The 16217-nt window shown below is 32.0% G+C and overlaps 1 protein-coding gene across 3 annotated transcripts; it reads left to right on the top strand.

The window, feature by feature from the left end:
* Window positions 1-1125: 1125 nt before the first annotated feature.
* LOC107936674 (protein LEAD-SENSITIVE 1) lies at window positions 1126-3631 on the top strand. 3 transcript variants are annotated; one of them, XM_016869421.2, is made up of 2 exons: window positions 1126-1352; window positions 2739-3631. In XM_016869421.2, exons 1-2 carry the CDS (start codon window positions 1259-1261, stop codon window positions 3428-3430), a joined length of 786 nt encoding a protein of 261 aa, XP_016724910.2. In that variant the 5' UTR covers window positions 1126-1258; the 3' UTR covers window positions 3431-3631. The 3 variants fall into 3 exon arrangements, with proteins under 3 accessions (XP_016724910.2, XP_016724912.2, XP_016724911.2); XM_016869423.2 differs by having other exon boundaries at window positions 1133-1352; window positions 2826-3631; XM_016869422.2 differs by having other exon boundaries at window positions 1174-1352; window positions 2673-3631.
* The last annotated feature ends 12586 nt before the right edge of the window (window positions 3632-16217 follow it).

The following is a 16217-nucleotide window of genomic DNA, read 5'->3' as shown; positions in this document are numbered from 1 at the left end:
AATATTATTAAATTATATATTTTAATTATAATATATTTAATAATAATTATGTTAATTTATATTTTATAGTATCATATATTATGATTTGAGTAAATTCATATAAGAATATTGATTATTAAGAATTTTATTAAATTATATATTTTAATTATAATATATTTAATAATAATTATGTTTAAATATGATTAAATTATTTATTATTGATATTAATAATCTTATTAAAATTTAAATAACAATAACAATAATCATTTACCAAAATAAATTTATGGTAAGGGTATTCTAGTCATTTTAGTTTTTTCCATTATGCTATTATACCTCTATTCCATTCAACCAAACACAAGATTACTATTACGCCTCTATTCCATTACATTCAACCAAACAGTTGATTTGCTATTACACCTCTATTCCATTACACCTCTAATCCATTACACCTCTAATCCAATACAGCTCTAATCCAATACAGCGAACCAAACGTGCTCTTAGGATCCTTAGCTTGATCAACTTTCTTTGCCTCGTGATGGTGGATTTAGATTCCAAACTTCCCAAAGAAATTAGGAAAAACAACAAAGGAAACTTGTACATCAAAGATGGTCAATTTCACATTCATATCCGAAATTAAAATTAAAAGTATTTAATGTGTAAGTGTTAATTTGACAATACTTTTAAAAAGTGATATGAAAAAATATTTTTGAGAAATACTTTTAAAAAGTTTAGTTTAAAATTTGAGTGTTTAAGGTTGTTGTCAAAAAATACTTTGAAAAAATAAAATATTTATTTTAGACATGTTATTATCAAATAACAAATATATATTTAAATAATATTTAAATTAATTAATATTATTATATTTTAATAAAATTATAAAAAAAATTATTATAACTAGTTGTTAATATTTTAATAAATAAAATATAAATCTTAAATATTTTAAGTAATAAATATTAATTATTTATAAAATTTAATTAGAATATATAAATTATATTTTAAATATTTAAATATAACCATTAAATATTTATAATTAGTATTTTAAAAAATATTATTTTATTTTTAATTAATAAATTTAATTAAGAAAAAAACTATATTATTAGAGAAATAAAAAAATAATTAAGCACGTACTTTCCCTTCATAAAAATACCAAAAATTTCAGCCAAAAAAACATTAATCCAAGCTGCTAAGAACACAGAGGCTTAAAAATGGGGGGTCAACCATAAGTAAGTTGCTGCGTGAGCAGTGATACATTATCAGAGGCAAAGAAGAAAGGTCAAAAATGGGTCTTCTTACAAATAGAGTTGAGAGGAATGAGATCAAACCAGGAGATCATATTTACACTTACAGAGCTGTTTTCGCTTACTCTCATCATGGTATCTTTTCTCTCCTTCTTTTACTTGAGTGAAATTTATGGGTTTCTTCTTTTCTGTAAAAGAAAGGACTTGGAAACTTTATGCCTTGTGATCTGGGTATTCATCTAGGTTTCTGAGTTTTTAAATTCATGGTCCCGTTTTGCTTGCTTCAGTTTACTTTCTTTTTTCTTGTAGATTTTACTAAATGTTCGAAAATTTTCCATGTCTCAATCTTGCAATTCTAATTCTTTTGGTCTTTTTTTGGCTATTTTGTACCAATAATATTCTGGATCTTGGTAACATACAGGTAAAAGTTACCCCTTTTTTCACGAAGAGGTGAAAATTTACTCCAGAAGCTCTGAAACTGAAAATGGTCTTATAAACTAAGATACCTTTCCTTGTCATTGTGCCGTAGAATGTCTAGGATTGACATGATGACATCCTTTATTTTCTGTCAGAGGTTTTGAGTTTTTCTTTTCTTCGTTTCCAACAAGTACTGGTTCTGAGAGGTAATATTTTAAGATGAAGAGAGCTAATAGAAAACTTTAAACCCTTTTGAACCTGGGGAATGAAGTGGAAGATAAATTATATGGTGGTCTCTGTCTTAAGCTACAGGAATGTTATCATTGGCCGTTGATGCTTTTTGACATTTTCTTTTGAATCAAGATTGGCCTCTGTCAAATTAGCTATGTAAAGTGTTCTGTAGAAAGCAATTGTTACAAAGGCCACACAGTTACTTGGTTATGTCGTTGAGCAATCAAATACTGTCTTGTTACTATGATGAAGTTCATTCACTAGCTTTATTTTCAAAAGTCTAGAGTTCTTAGCTTGAAAAAGTTATGAGGACAATAAGTCTCGGCCACTATCCCACAGCCAGAATCCTAAATGTTGCACCTATTCTTATATTTGTTTCTATCTTTCCTTTCTTCTTGTTCAGAAGTTGCATTGTCACGAAAGATTCGAAGTTCCGATCCCAATCATGCATCTCTTAAGCAACAAAATTTTAGGTCCATTCTTTTTGTTCTATAGGTTAACTGCTAAAACTTGAAATGGTAGCTGATATTCTTGGACTCCTTCATTTCTAGGTGGTTTAAGACTGATCTCATGGCAGCATCAACTGAGTTATTTATGTCTTGAGGAGTCATATCATCTTTCTCGACATTTCTTCACTTTGCCTTAATTCCAAAGCATATCTCTGCTTCTTGCTTCTTATTCCAGTATCAAAATCCTCAATTATACCATGCTTGCATTAATCTTAAGTTCATAATCAACTCATTATTCTACCTTACTACTTTATGGCTTTGTACCACTTATTTTAAAGGTATCTTCAAACTTTTCTAGGATGTTGATGATGCTTGAATCAAGCTCAATATTGTGCATATGCTTGTTGAATGTCAAATCATGTAGGTATCTTTGTTGGTGGAAGCAAGGTGGTTCATTTTAGACCTGAACGTAACTTGGATTCCAGCATTGATACATCTTCTAATCTATTAGATCCGACATTCCCTCAATCAACTTGTCCAACTTTCCCTGATTGCGGCTTCCGGCAGCCAAACAGTGGGGTAGTACTCTCATGCCTGGATTGTTTCCTTCGAAATGGATCTCTCTACTGTTTTGAATACGGGGTGACCCCATCCGTTTTCCTTGCCAAAGTGCGAGGAGGCACATGCACCACTGCAGCCTCTGATCCTCTTGAAACAGTTATCCACCGGGCAATGTATCTTCTTCAAAACGGGTTTGGAAACTATGACATATTCGAGAATAACTGCGAGGATTTTGCTCTGTATTGCAAAACTGGTCTTCTGATTCTAGACAATCTAGGAATTGGAAGAAGTGGTCAGGCCTCTTCCGTGATAGGTGCCCCATTGGCTGCGCTTCTTTCTTCCCCGCTAAAGCTTTTGATGCCAAGTCCTATAGGCGTGGCAACAGTTACAGCCGGAATGTACTGTATGACCCGATATGCAACTGATATAGGCATTCGAACTGATGTGATCAAGGTGGCGGTTGAGGACTTGGCCGTGAACCTAGGCTGGGCAGGGCGTCCTGATGAAGCAGCTGAAGAAAATGAGGCTTCTAACAGACAAGTTGTGGCATTGTGACATGATCTGTATTTATTCTGCATGAGAATAAAGCAGTAGCTTAGACTTGATTGAACTCCTAATGTGATTGTCGCCTCCAAGTTTCTCACTGCTCATAACATTGTTAACTTTTCTCAGGCTAGTTTCTTGCCGTTTAAGCTATGCTATATTCGGACAGAACTTGAGATATGGATTAAATGAAAGCCATGACATTGCTTGTTATTATGCATAACAAATTAACAATCTCTGATGTAAATATATAAAATCTTTTACTGAAAAGCAATGGAGTATATAACTGTTTTTATTATCAGTAATATTTTTCTAATAGAGGTATGGTAGAGTGTTGGACTCTTAATTTTATTGATGTCAAACCTTTGCAAACATAAAAAAAAAAAAAGTGTATGTAGATTTCTAATAATAATATTAAAACCAATCAGATTTAAATATACATATATGCTTGTAATCGACCCGTCAACCATTCTTGGAGTCGAAAGGTGCAACCAACTTGGCACAACAATACACCTTTGTAAAGCCTTTAGCTGCTCAGTGGTTTCCTCATGAACTGTTGGGAAATTTAATCTCCATATCAACTATTTTTCATTAAGTTTGTTAAATAATTTATTTGACTTTTTTTTTAATGGGATGTGACATATACATTTGATTTTTTTTTTATTTTATTGTTGGACAGATGTTACACTTATTTTATACAATATTAGGGGAGAGATGGGATAACACAGTTTGAACTTGTGCAATACGAGTTATTTGACAATAGTTTTAACCACCGCTGTATACAAATCAAGATATGTTTCTTTTTTTTTTTTCTTTTTTTTTCTAAATTTAACTCCAAATATGTTAAGGCGTATGTCATATAATCACATATTTTATAAAGAATTAATATAAGATATATTGTCGGTGTATAGGACTCATATATTATCATTTAATAATAATATGACACATCATTGTTGGTATAAAATAAAAAATATTAAAAGACTTAAAAATAAATACCAACTTCTTTTAAACATAATTAAATATTAACTATAATTATTTTGTTTCTCTTTGGAGTTTTAAATTTTTGGATTTCAGATTTCATATTTTAGATTTTGGATTATGGTTATGATTTTTGAATTTCAGGTTTCATGTATTTGCATTTATTTATGTTTAATAGTTATAATTATTTTTTTAAAATAAAGTTATTTATATTTATTTTTAAATCCTTTAATATTTTTGTTTTGCACAGGTGTTATCCTACTATTAGTTCATAGTGCATTAAATCTCTTCATCGATAGTGCATTAAATCTCTTCATCGATAGTGCATCAAATATTTTCCCAATTTAAGTCAAGGTTATTAATACCATATGGGTATATATCGTTGTTAGGATCGACCCGATTTAAGCAACGAACAAGTAAAAATAGTAGAATAAATTGAGAAATTGAACACACAAATTTAACGTGGAAAAACTCCTCCAAAGAGAATAAAAAATCACTGGCAAAGATAATTTTACTATAATGGCAAAAGAACGAAGAGTATAAAAGATGGAGATAAAAAACTAAACCTCGAAAGCCCAAAAACAAAGAACCCTCAAAACGTAAAGACAAAATTCTCTAAATGTGTTATGAGTTCTAATCTCAAATGGGTGTATTTTCTAATGTTGTAAAAGAGCCTATTTATAGGCTAAATTAGCAAGTCAAATAAACTATACTAATAAATGCTAAATATATTATACTAATAAATACTAAATCTTCTAGAAAGAAAATATATTTTTGTTTAACTTGACTTGCAAGCAATCTCTTAGAATTTGTGTCACACAACTCTAACAATCTCCACCTTGACACGAATTCTTTCAAAGCCATCTTTTCCAAAACATGCCACGGGCCTATCTTGAACTATGCAGGGAATTAACTGAGTCGAATCTATGCTTAGAAGCTGGAAGACTTAGTATTGATGGAGAAGAAGCGTAATATATCTTCTTTCTAGAAGATTTAGTATTTATGAGTATAATATATTTAGCATTTATTAGCATAATATATTTAAATTTGATTAGAATTAGGTTTTTCAACCTATAAATAGATGTAGTCGAAACTCTTTTTGTAATCATTCGAATTCGACATAGTGAATTTTCTTCTCCTCTGCCCATGATTTTTTCCCGTAAGAGTTTCCACGTAAAAATAGTGTATGTTCTTTTTTTTTATTCGTCTTTGTTCAAATACGGGTATGTAACAAATATTGCTACATTTTAATATACCATTTTGAGTTTATTATTATTATTTAAATATTATATATAATCTAATTTCTAGTTTATTAATGAATTATATATTTAAAAATATATTTGTATATAAATATAAAATTTAAAATTATTAGTTAAGTTAAATAACTTAATTTGATTAATTATATTTTAATTTTAATGTAATTGTAAAAAATAATAAAATGGTCAAGATAAAAAAATGTTAATTGATATAGATTGATACACACCCGCACAAACTAATATTGATCGAAAATGATTGAAACATACGAAACATCGGAAAAACACTCAACTTTTTATGAAAAGAAAAGTTCAATTATTTCATGCCAATCTATATAATTCTATATAAAAGGAAGCTCATGGCTATTTTCTTTTATATTATTATAAATAAATGATTAAATTTTAATTTAGATCTTTTTATTATGCTTAAATTTAATATTTAATTCTTATATTTTAATTTTTAATATAATATAATATTTATATATTTATAATATTATTAATTAGTTCAAATAGTTAATATCATTAATTTTTTTATTAAAATGTTATGTAGTTATATATAATTTGAAAGTAGATTTTTAAATTCAAAAAGTAGAAGAATTAAATTTTTGAAAAAAAAATAGGGAGAGTAAATTCTAAATGTACGAAGTGTACAGAGACTTAGAGTCATGGTTGTTTGAATTAAATCTGGAACCGACTAATATATTGGTCCGAAGAGAGGCATTCGATCAGTTGATGGACTAACTGGTACAAACTGGTTGAACTAGGCTAAAAAAACCATTGAAATGATTTTTTTTATGATTTATTTAATTGAATTGTACGAACCAATGGCCTAATCGATTCAACCTAATTCGATTCTGAAACCTTGTATTAATTGTATTTTAATTTTTAAATTTTTACGTTATAGTTTATATAAATAAATAATCAATCCAATATAAAACTTGAGCGGAATCATACTAATTTAAAATTTAAACGGTGCATAACGACTGATACCGTTGCAATGCTCACCACTCTAAGGTTAGTTGAAATCTCAAATGCCATACAAATATATCATAATATACAAATAATAGTATAATATAATATAATAAAAGGAAGTAAAGACATCCAAAATTGCCTCCCATAGTTGGGAGATTGAATTATTGGTGTTAGAAAATACCTACGGATTTATTTAATCTGGTATCAAGTTGAATTTGTTTAGTGTAAACTCATAAATTTTGGGACAAGCAAAGACTTCGATAGTGATTACATTACATCTATATTTCTGACTTTGTGATGTAATTATGGATGAGTATTGGATTTTTATTTCTAATATTGTATATATATATGTTTTTGGTGTGTTTTGTTTGTTTTTTTATGTAATTTTATCTATTAAAAGTTACACAATATTGAGAGCTTCAACGGAATTTGAGGACTACTCTACTGTTTTACCATGCACATCATGTATCGAGGGAGTTTTCTCAAACTTATTTTTAATTGGGAACTTATTAGGAACAACATGTAATTTAAGTGTGGGGAGACACATAATTTTCTATTTTTTTGTTTTGTCTGTTTTATTAAAAAATATTATTTATGTTTTTGTTTGAAATGCATGGTGTTTGAATTATGTTTGACATTGATATATTTGGTTTTTGGTATTGAATGTGCATTTGACTCTCAAAGCACACAAATTATGGTTGATCTTAGTTAATTTAGTTCTCTAAAAGTAGATTAGTTAGTTCAATAAGGTTAAGTTGCATATTAGGCTAGAGGTGATTATTTTCTATGAAAATATGTATGAATTTGTGTCAAATGATAGATAAGTTGTATAGATAATTGTAGATAGATAGTGCTTGAATCTTTTGTCATTCATTTGTGTAAATGTTGAGCATGATTGAAATTGTGTAATGTGAAATGTTTTGAGGATGACCTAAGATATTGTTTGGATAACTAGAGCATAAATAAGCATACCTTTATGCTATCCCTAGGTCCTATGTTTTAGCCTTTATTTATCTTTTCTTGATGAACCTTTATTTTTGAGACCTTGAGCTTAAATTGAGTATGAAACTTAAACATTCTATGTCCTTATTATTTGATTTGCATCATGAAATGGACGTAAAGCCTTGGATATTGAAGGTTAGGTAGCAACATTATAGTGGTTTCAAAATGTGTACTTGAGTGAAAAAGTGAGGAACTGGTTCAACATGGTTGGTATAAACTTTTGCTAAAATATGCTTAAATGAAAATTTTGTGAGTGAACAAAAGCAATCTGAAGGTTAAAAGCATGATGACTGAATAAAAGCACTGAACGTGTCAAAAGCATTGTGAGTGAAAAGAGTGATATACTAGAATGTACTCAAATGATGAATCATATTCGAGCTTAAAAAGAATTATTTCATTTTTATAATGCACAAAACTTGATAGTTTGTTTTTTTTTTGGTTCTTGTTAATATTGAACCATATCCTCCATAATTTGGAGATAAAAGGGAGGTGAGAGAAGGAGGGATAAGGAGGTGAGCTTAATGATAAATGTTGGATCTAGTGACTTAAGTGTAGCATTTTTGTTAATGAACACTTGTAATTTTTTAAAACAGATTGGTTAATAAAATTATTCATGAATTACATTAATACTTTGTATAATGTCCTCATACAATTTTTTTACGTAAAGAAAAATAAAAGTAAATATTGCTCATTGGTTGCCTAATGTTTAAACTAATATTAAGCGGATCGTAATACGAAAAGACAAATTATATTAGTAGATGAACCTAAACATACCCTTAGTCTAATATGTTGTATATCAAGTCCAATTGGGGAGATGCTTTGTCTTGGGCATTGAAACGGATAACTCACAGAAGATAGAGACATAGATGTGACTGGCTTGACTGACAGCACATTGAACTGGACCCAAGAAAAATAGATCATGAATTCATTTATGGATTTATTCACTTGTGACGTTCATAGTGTGACATACTGATAGCCTCCAGAGGTACCAACATCCAGAGTAAGAATCATGCGCAAGAGATATGAAATAAGCGGTATCCGCAAGTATACGGGTTAGTTTGTAATATACTTACAACGAAGTAGGTAAGTATTACGAGGATTGTACCCAAGAGAGGCGAGTACTAAATTAATTTAACCTAAGTACAAATAGATCTAATTAGTACTTTAACTAAAACATATTACGATAAAATATAAATAGAATTTTTTGGGGTTTTATAAATAAAGGAACAAAATACCATAAATGAAAAGAATTTCAAAAAAACTAACTTATAAAGTCTATCAAATCTAGCTATGGGTGATTAGCTCACTTTGGTGGTCATAACTAATTACTATTTTTGGGTTTCTATTCAATAAACTAGCCCATTAACCTAGCAGGATCTTTCGATCTTCCAGTAAACTAATGAGTCGGCAATAACTACTAATCTCTCGACCTCACAGAACAAACTGGTTTGAGGCTAAGGTGATCACTGATAGGCCATACCAATTTTGGGTTAATTCCCATCTAAATGACTTCTTAGGGTCGTCAGGCCTTGGGTTTAAGTTCTTTCTCTCCCAAACAGTTGAGCCGTTAAGAAAACCATACATAGTCATTAATTAGCCACACTTCCACTCACTAATCCCCCATAAGAGAATTAGTTCCTCATAGATCTCATAAACACAATAAACTTGACAAATAATATATGTTGTAGGCCAATTTTGTCCCGTTTACACTTTAGGCCCAATATATTAAACCCAAAACAGACCCTAAACCAATACCCAACTAACAATACAAGCTACCCAAACCCAACTACCCATTTAACCCATCCTCAAACCCAATCTAAACCTAAGCCCACTAATCCCAAAACAATGTAGCCCAAACCATAACAAAAAAACAACAACAAAAATTTCAAACCCTAGGTGCGCCGCACCTAGGGTCTTCTGACAACATGACTGTCACATCCACCGTCAGCCACCATACCTCCACTCCACCACCATCAACCACTCTGCAAAATGAAGCAGACACGCAAGCAGCAAAAACGGATTAGAAAGCAATGAAAACGACTATATAAGCCGAACAAAGTGATGTAAAAAGGGGATTTTTTTCGACAATTTTCAATACATACATACATTATTTTCAAAAAAAAAAAGTAGATCAAGCAAGAAAATCAATCCAAATCAGAGAACCAAAGCATTAATAGTCGAAACTAGAAACCCTAAGGTGATTTCATCATTTTTCTCTATTTATTTTAAATCTTTTTTAGTATATATCTTTATCTATCAAAAAAAGATATATAATATTAAGCAAAATAAAATAAAATAAAATAAAAGAAAGTAAAAAAAAATACCTTTTGAACTTTCGGCGGCGGCGGACCTGCGACAGCGCACGGCGGTCGGCGACCGGACGGTGACCGGCCCTGTGGCCGGAAATCACCTCACCTCACCCCTCCCCTCTCTCTTTTTTTTTTCTCTCCAGCAGCACAAATGATTTTTTTTTCTGAAAAAGGCCCTTTTATAGCCTCCCAAAACGACATCGTTTTGGGGGCTGCCTTTTAACCCCAAAACGACGTCGTTTTGAGCTAACCCGTGTGTTGACCCGACCCGCTCCAAGGATCCGCGTATTTTTACTTAAGGGTTTAATTGCGCAAATGACCCTTCCACCTTTTTATGTTTTCGCAATTGAGTTTTTTAATATTTCTTAATTTGGCCCCAAAATTTGTTGCGCTTTGTGATCTGGTCCTTTGCCATACGCTGCGTTTTAGGATGAGGGAATATTGCGCTTTTGGTCCTCTACCGTTTTACGCGCGTTCAAATAAGTCCTTCCTTTTTGTTTTTATTTCGAATTCGCCTCAAAAATTTCATTTTTAATTAAATTTCGTCCTTTTTTCACTTTTTTCTCATTATTTTATTTTAATTTTAATATTATTTATACTATTATATTTTATTACTGTTATTATTATTATATTTTTTTATTTATTAGCATTTCATTATTATTATTTTTTTACTTAATATTTATATATATTATAGTATTATTAATAGTTTTTAATATTATTGTTTTTGTTAATATATTCATATGCCATATATGTATTCTTTCAATATATATATTATACTCCATATTCGCATACATATATTAATATTATATTATGTATATTATTTTTTAAAATATTATATTTTTTTATATGTTATGTATATATTTTTAATATCATATTAGTCATATATTTTATTATATTATGTATATATTTTTAATAACTATATTATGTATGTATTTTTAACACTATATTACGTACATGCTTTTAATATCATTATTATGTATATATTTTTAATATATATATGTGTATATTTATGTAATACTATTAATAGTTGTTTTTAATATTATTATTATTATTTCTAATATGTATATATTATTTATATATTTTTAATACTATGTATATACCTTTTAATACTATTATTATGTTTATATTTTAGTATATATACGTATGTATATAGGTAACATTATTAGTGTTTAATATCATGTTTCTGTCACTTTACTAACTATTATTATATGTATATATATTTATTGTTTTTATTTCGTGTTTAATACTATTATTACGTTTAATATCGCATGCATTGTTATTGTTTTTAATATTATTGTCACATTTATTATTTGCTTCAATGTATTTCTAACTCTTTTATTTTTTGTTTCTTACCCATTCTGTATCAGTTTGCTCTTTTTATTATATTATTAGCATATCATTTTTTTATTATTATTTTCTTTTTATTGTAAATATTGATTTTATTATTGTCCTAATGCTCTTATATTATATGTTAATATTTTTTCATTCATTATATCATTGTTTGCACCATTTATTTATTTAGGAATTTTTATTTTGAAGAATATTTTTCTTCATTTTTTTCAATAAATAACGCAATGTACCGATTTAACATTAAGTCATTGATTTCATCGCTATGTTGGATGAAATTCGTCGGCTCGTGTTAAAAACAGGACGCCCTTCAAAAGAAACCGAAATTTTAAAAATTCTCGTGTTTTGATCGAATCACTATTAAATATCAATTTGAACTCGTATTTTTGAAAATTAAGACAACACATGTTTAACGAGATACCAATTTTGGGCGTCGCGAGGGTGCTAATACTTTTCTCGTGCGTAACCGACTCCCGAACCCTATTTTTTCTCTAGTTTTTGACGTAGATCTAAGCTCGGCCTTCTTTTTTTTAAAAAAATAAATTTTCTTTTTAAAAAAGAGGATTTATTAGGTGTCCGATCACACCTAGGAAAAAGGATCGGTGGCGACTCCCTTCTTTTTAAAACCGAAATTCCATTTTCAAATTTTCAAATAATCGCCTCAACTAGCGACCAAAGCGAAATTTTTACGTCGCTACAGCTGGCGACTCCGTTGGGGAGCCATTCTTGAGAGTCGAGTCGAATTAAACGCGTGTTGTCAAAATTTTCAAATTTCCTTGTTCAAATTAATATTTAGTCGTGATCCTCAAATTTTGTTTTCAAAAATCATGCATTTGCATCATGTTGTAAATATTTTTCTAACTTGTTTTATCTTTTGCTTTTCAGCTCTAAGTTTTTATAGTTTTAGTTCCGTAGTTTTAAAATAAGATGAAAGGTTTGTAAGTTTCTCCCCACACACCGTGCACTTGCATTTTGCATAACATAAGTTCTCTACCCGGGCTCCGTCTGTTTAAGTGAAAGTAAACGCTATGCCTTCGTGAGTTAACTCGTCCCTCCGCACAGGCTAGTGAATACTTTCAGGTTATATATAACTTATGCTTTCGTGAGTTAACTTGTCCCTCCACATAGGCATAAGTAAATGTGATCCCTCAAATTGAACTTGTAAGCTTGTGATAGGCAATGACCGAGGCTTCGTACTAATCTTAGCAGATGACAGTACGGAAAATTTGAGTACCTATCTAGAACCGAAACCTCATATAGTGAATCATATGAGCCACCTAATTAGAGCCATGACGAACCTCTATCCGTTAATAGTCACCAAAATAAGTACATAGGAGAAATGCCTCTTACCTTTTATTTCTTTGACATTTACAGTTTTTATTTGGATTTTTCGTAATTTTCCTCTGTTCATATTTGTTGTACTAACCAAGGTATTTGTCTTTGTTTTTATTTTGCATCATGCATCATAGGCATCTTGATTAGGAAGGTGTTGATTAGAGATTGGTTGCCCAAAAAGGGTTTCTGATGGAGGAGTCAATTACACAAGTGACCGAGAAAAATGTCGTGATTCGAGACTGGTCTTTAAAGACTCAGAAAGCGAAAGGGGACAGTTTAACAGAAGGATGTATCTCCAATCTTCCCGAGCAAGTAATTTCAAATGCTCGTCAGAATAACCTCGAAGATTTGACTCAAATTTGGAAACAGTGGGACTCAGAGAGTAGGGGCATCTTCACTGAAAAGTATAGGGATATAGCTCACTTGATCGCCATCAACGTAGACGAACAGTTGATTCAAGCCATGGTTCGATTCTGGGACCCAGCTTACCAGTGCTTTACTTTCAATCAGGAAGATATGACTCCGACCATAGAAGAATATGCTGCTTTACTTCGTGTTGATAATGTGCAATTCAACAAGATATATATGAAAAAGCCTAAGCCAATAACCTTCAAGAAAAAGCTAGTGAGGTTGACCAGAATGACCGATATATGGGCTGAAAAACAGATAAAGAAAAAGAATGAAGTCAGTTGTGTTCCGTGGTTTTCTCTGCGAGACTTAGTTCAAAACCATCCAGATATTGCAAAGAGAATGGATCTGTTTGCTTTGGCCATTTATGGACTGATCGTCTTCCCAAAGGTTTTGGGGCATATAGAAGTCGCGGTAGTGGATTTCTTTGAAAGGTTGGGGTAAGGGATCAACCCCATCCCAACTATCTTGGCCGAGACTTTTAGATCTCTGAGTAGTTGTAGGAGAAAAGGGCAAGGACATTTTATCGGATGCGCGCAGTTACTTAATGTTTGGATTCTGAGCCATTTCTAGAAAGTAGAGCGCACACCTTTCCACATGTTCTCAAAAACATTCGCCCCATTAAAGGCTTACTTTGAGAAAGATTGGCCGAAAGATGTCATCTAGCAGCACTGGGTTTCGATTTTTCAAAACCTTCGCGCTGAAGAGATAACCTGCAGAGCATCATGGATTCGTCCTTCAGTTCTGATATATAAATGCGGAAGCCAAGATTGGGTTTCTTTACTAGGATTATGGGGAGGAATTGGATAAGCTCCGTTAATGGTTCAAAGGCAGTTTGCTTCACGACAGTTCATACCCGCTACCGGAGGATTGGCACAATCAGAGTTTGCCTTTACGGGTGAAGGCTACATGAAAAGAGTCCAAGATACTGCAAAGTCTTGGAAGGAAATTCACCTAATGGAGTTAGCCCTTTATGCTGATACTGTCACTTAGGATTATGACTTATGGAGAAAATGACGAGTGAATAGTCAACAAATCTCACCGACGAGTTATACTTTCCAAATTCCTTTCACAGAAGAAATGCCATCCGAGCTGGAAGTGGCGAGACATGAATTCGAATGTGAAAAGGCCAAGCTATTACAGGATATTAGTTCTCTTTAGGAGGAAAACTACCAGCTGAAGATCGGGGTTCAAATTGAAGAATCCAAAACCATGAAAGTTCAAAAAGAAGCTGAGAACGTGAGAAACGATTTAAGGGACCTTCATTTGGAAAATAAAAAATTAAGAAATACTATAAAAAATAGTGGTTTGGGCAAGTCATCAGCAGAATGGAAGGAAGAAATCAGTAACATCAAAGGTGGGATAAAATTCTAGAAAGGAAAAGCAAAGAAAGAAGAGGAAAAAGTTACGCGTGCTATGATAGAGTTAAGAAAGAAGAATGTTGAGTATGAAACTGTGACTGCAGACTTTGTGACTAGTCAGCCTGAATGTCAAGAGCTAAGAAGAAAAATACGAGATTTAAAAAATACACTGCAAGCTCAATAGCAACAATTGGATAATCTCCTAGAAGCCCTGGAAGAAAAGAATAGTCAGTACGACAGAGACATTCACGCCTACGAAAGAGCTCTCTAAGAAAAGAAAATGCAACTCGGCTTTTTGATCAATGAAATTTGCAAGGCGACTATGCAAGTTGTGCAATTATCAGATGAAGCTGAAACTCTCAGTTGCTAATTTCCTCCGAGCTAAAGATCAAGCATGTTAGAGTTCTTAGAGCGAGTGAAGAAACAAGGCGATGTGGCTAGGAAATCTGTGTAACTGTTGAATCAAAAAATGGCGAAACGTTTTGTAATAGACTCTTTTGATAAATGAAATGCCTAAGTATGGGGCTATCTTGAAATCAACACCAAAATTCTTGCATATTTATTCATGACTAACATTTATTCGTCATTTATTCAACATTTGTTTGTCATTTATTCATTCATTCATTCATTGCATGTACATATCTCATAATCATTCATTGAGGTTAAAACCGTATAATCCGCAGTTGCGACACATCAAGTCTGGAATCACGCCATACTTATAGAACGCGTCTAAGAGCTAGAACCATAGAGGCCGAATTCAATGAAAGAATTGAAAGGATGGAAAGAGCCCAAAGAGAATTGCAAGAGCAGTTGGCTAAATCACAGCAGGAAACAAGAGATCTGATGGTGAGATCTCGAGAGGAATCACTCGAGCAAAAAGATCAAATGACCAAGATGATAGAAATGATGTTAGCTTTAGTTAAAGGAAAGGGGCCTATGTAGAGCCTTGACACTATGGAGCCTCAGCCAAGAACTAATCATGATCAGGATCCGCTCTATCCCCCAGGATTCACTCCACCTCATGCACATGTAATGTAAAGAGAATGTCCTCGAGTAGAACCTGCAAGCTTGGAGCAACGACCCGTACCCCTTGCTCATCTAGGGCAAGGTATATTCGTATCGAACCCCGGAGCTAATCCTATCGATCCCAATGTTCCAGATTTGGATAATCCGATAGAAATAGTCAGGTTGAAAATGGATGATCATGATGATCAGGATAAGTATAGGACTTTGGAAGAAAGACTGAAAGCGATAGAAGGTACTGAAGCCTTCTCTGCATTGAGTGCCAAAGAGCTCAGTTTGGTGCCCGATCTGGTTCTGCCTCCGAAATTCAAAGTACCAGATTTTGAAAAATACGATGGCACGAGATGTCCAAAAGCGCACCTTATCATGTTCTGCCTGAAGATGACTGGTTACGTGAATGAAGATAAATTGCTAATACACTGTTTTCAAGATAGCTTGGTCGGATCGGCTCTTCGATGGTATAATCAGCTTAGTAGAGAAAAGATTCGATCATGGAAAGACTTAGCATCTACATTTTGTGAACAATACAAGCATGTATCTGACATGGTGCCTGATCGGCTGACTCTGCAGATGATGGAAAAAAAGCCGACGAAAACTTTTAGACAATACGCCCAAAGATGGAGGGATATCTCGGCCCAAGTAGAACCCCTATTAACTAAAACTGAAATAACGGTCCTCTTCATCAACACTTTGAAAGCACCATTTTACGATAAGTTGGTAGGAAGTGCCACGAAAGATTTCACAGATATTGTAATATCCGGGGAACTTATAGAGAATGCCATCAAAAGTGGAAGGATGGAAGGCCTCAAGA

Source organism: Gossypium hirsutum, chromosome A08, assembly GCF_007990345.1.
Source record: "Gossypium hirsutum isolate 1008001.06 chromosome A08, Gossypium_hirsutum_v2.1, whole genome shotgun sequence".
In the NCBI taxonomy this organism is placed as follows: Eukaryota; Viridiplantae; Streptophyta; class Magnoliopsida; order Malvales; family Malvaceae; genus Gossypium; species Gossypium hirsutum.
This window is presented reverse-complemented; position numbering and strand designations above follow the sequence as displayed.

Excerpts from the sequence above, each read along its gene's own strand:
- LOC107936674 (XM_016869421.2), top strand. The coding sequence starts at position 1,259 with ATGGGTCTTCTTACAAATAGAGTTGAGAGGAATGAGATCAAACCAGGA. Across the intron at positions 1,353-2,738 it reads TTTCGCTTACTCTCATCATG|GTATCTTTGTTGGTGGAAGC; the intron begins GTATCTTTTCTC and ends CAAATCATGTAG.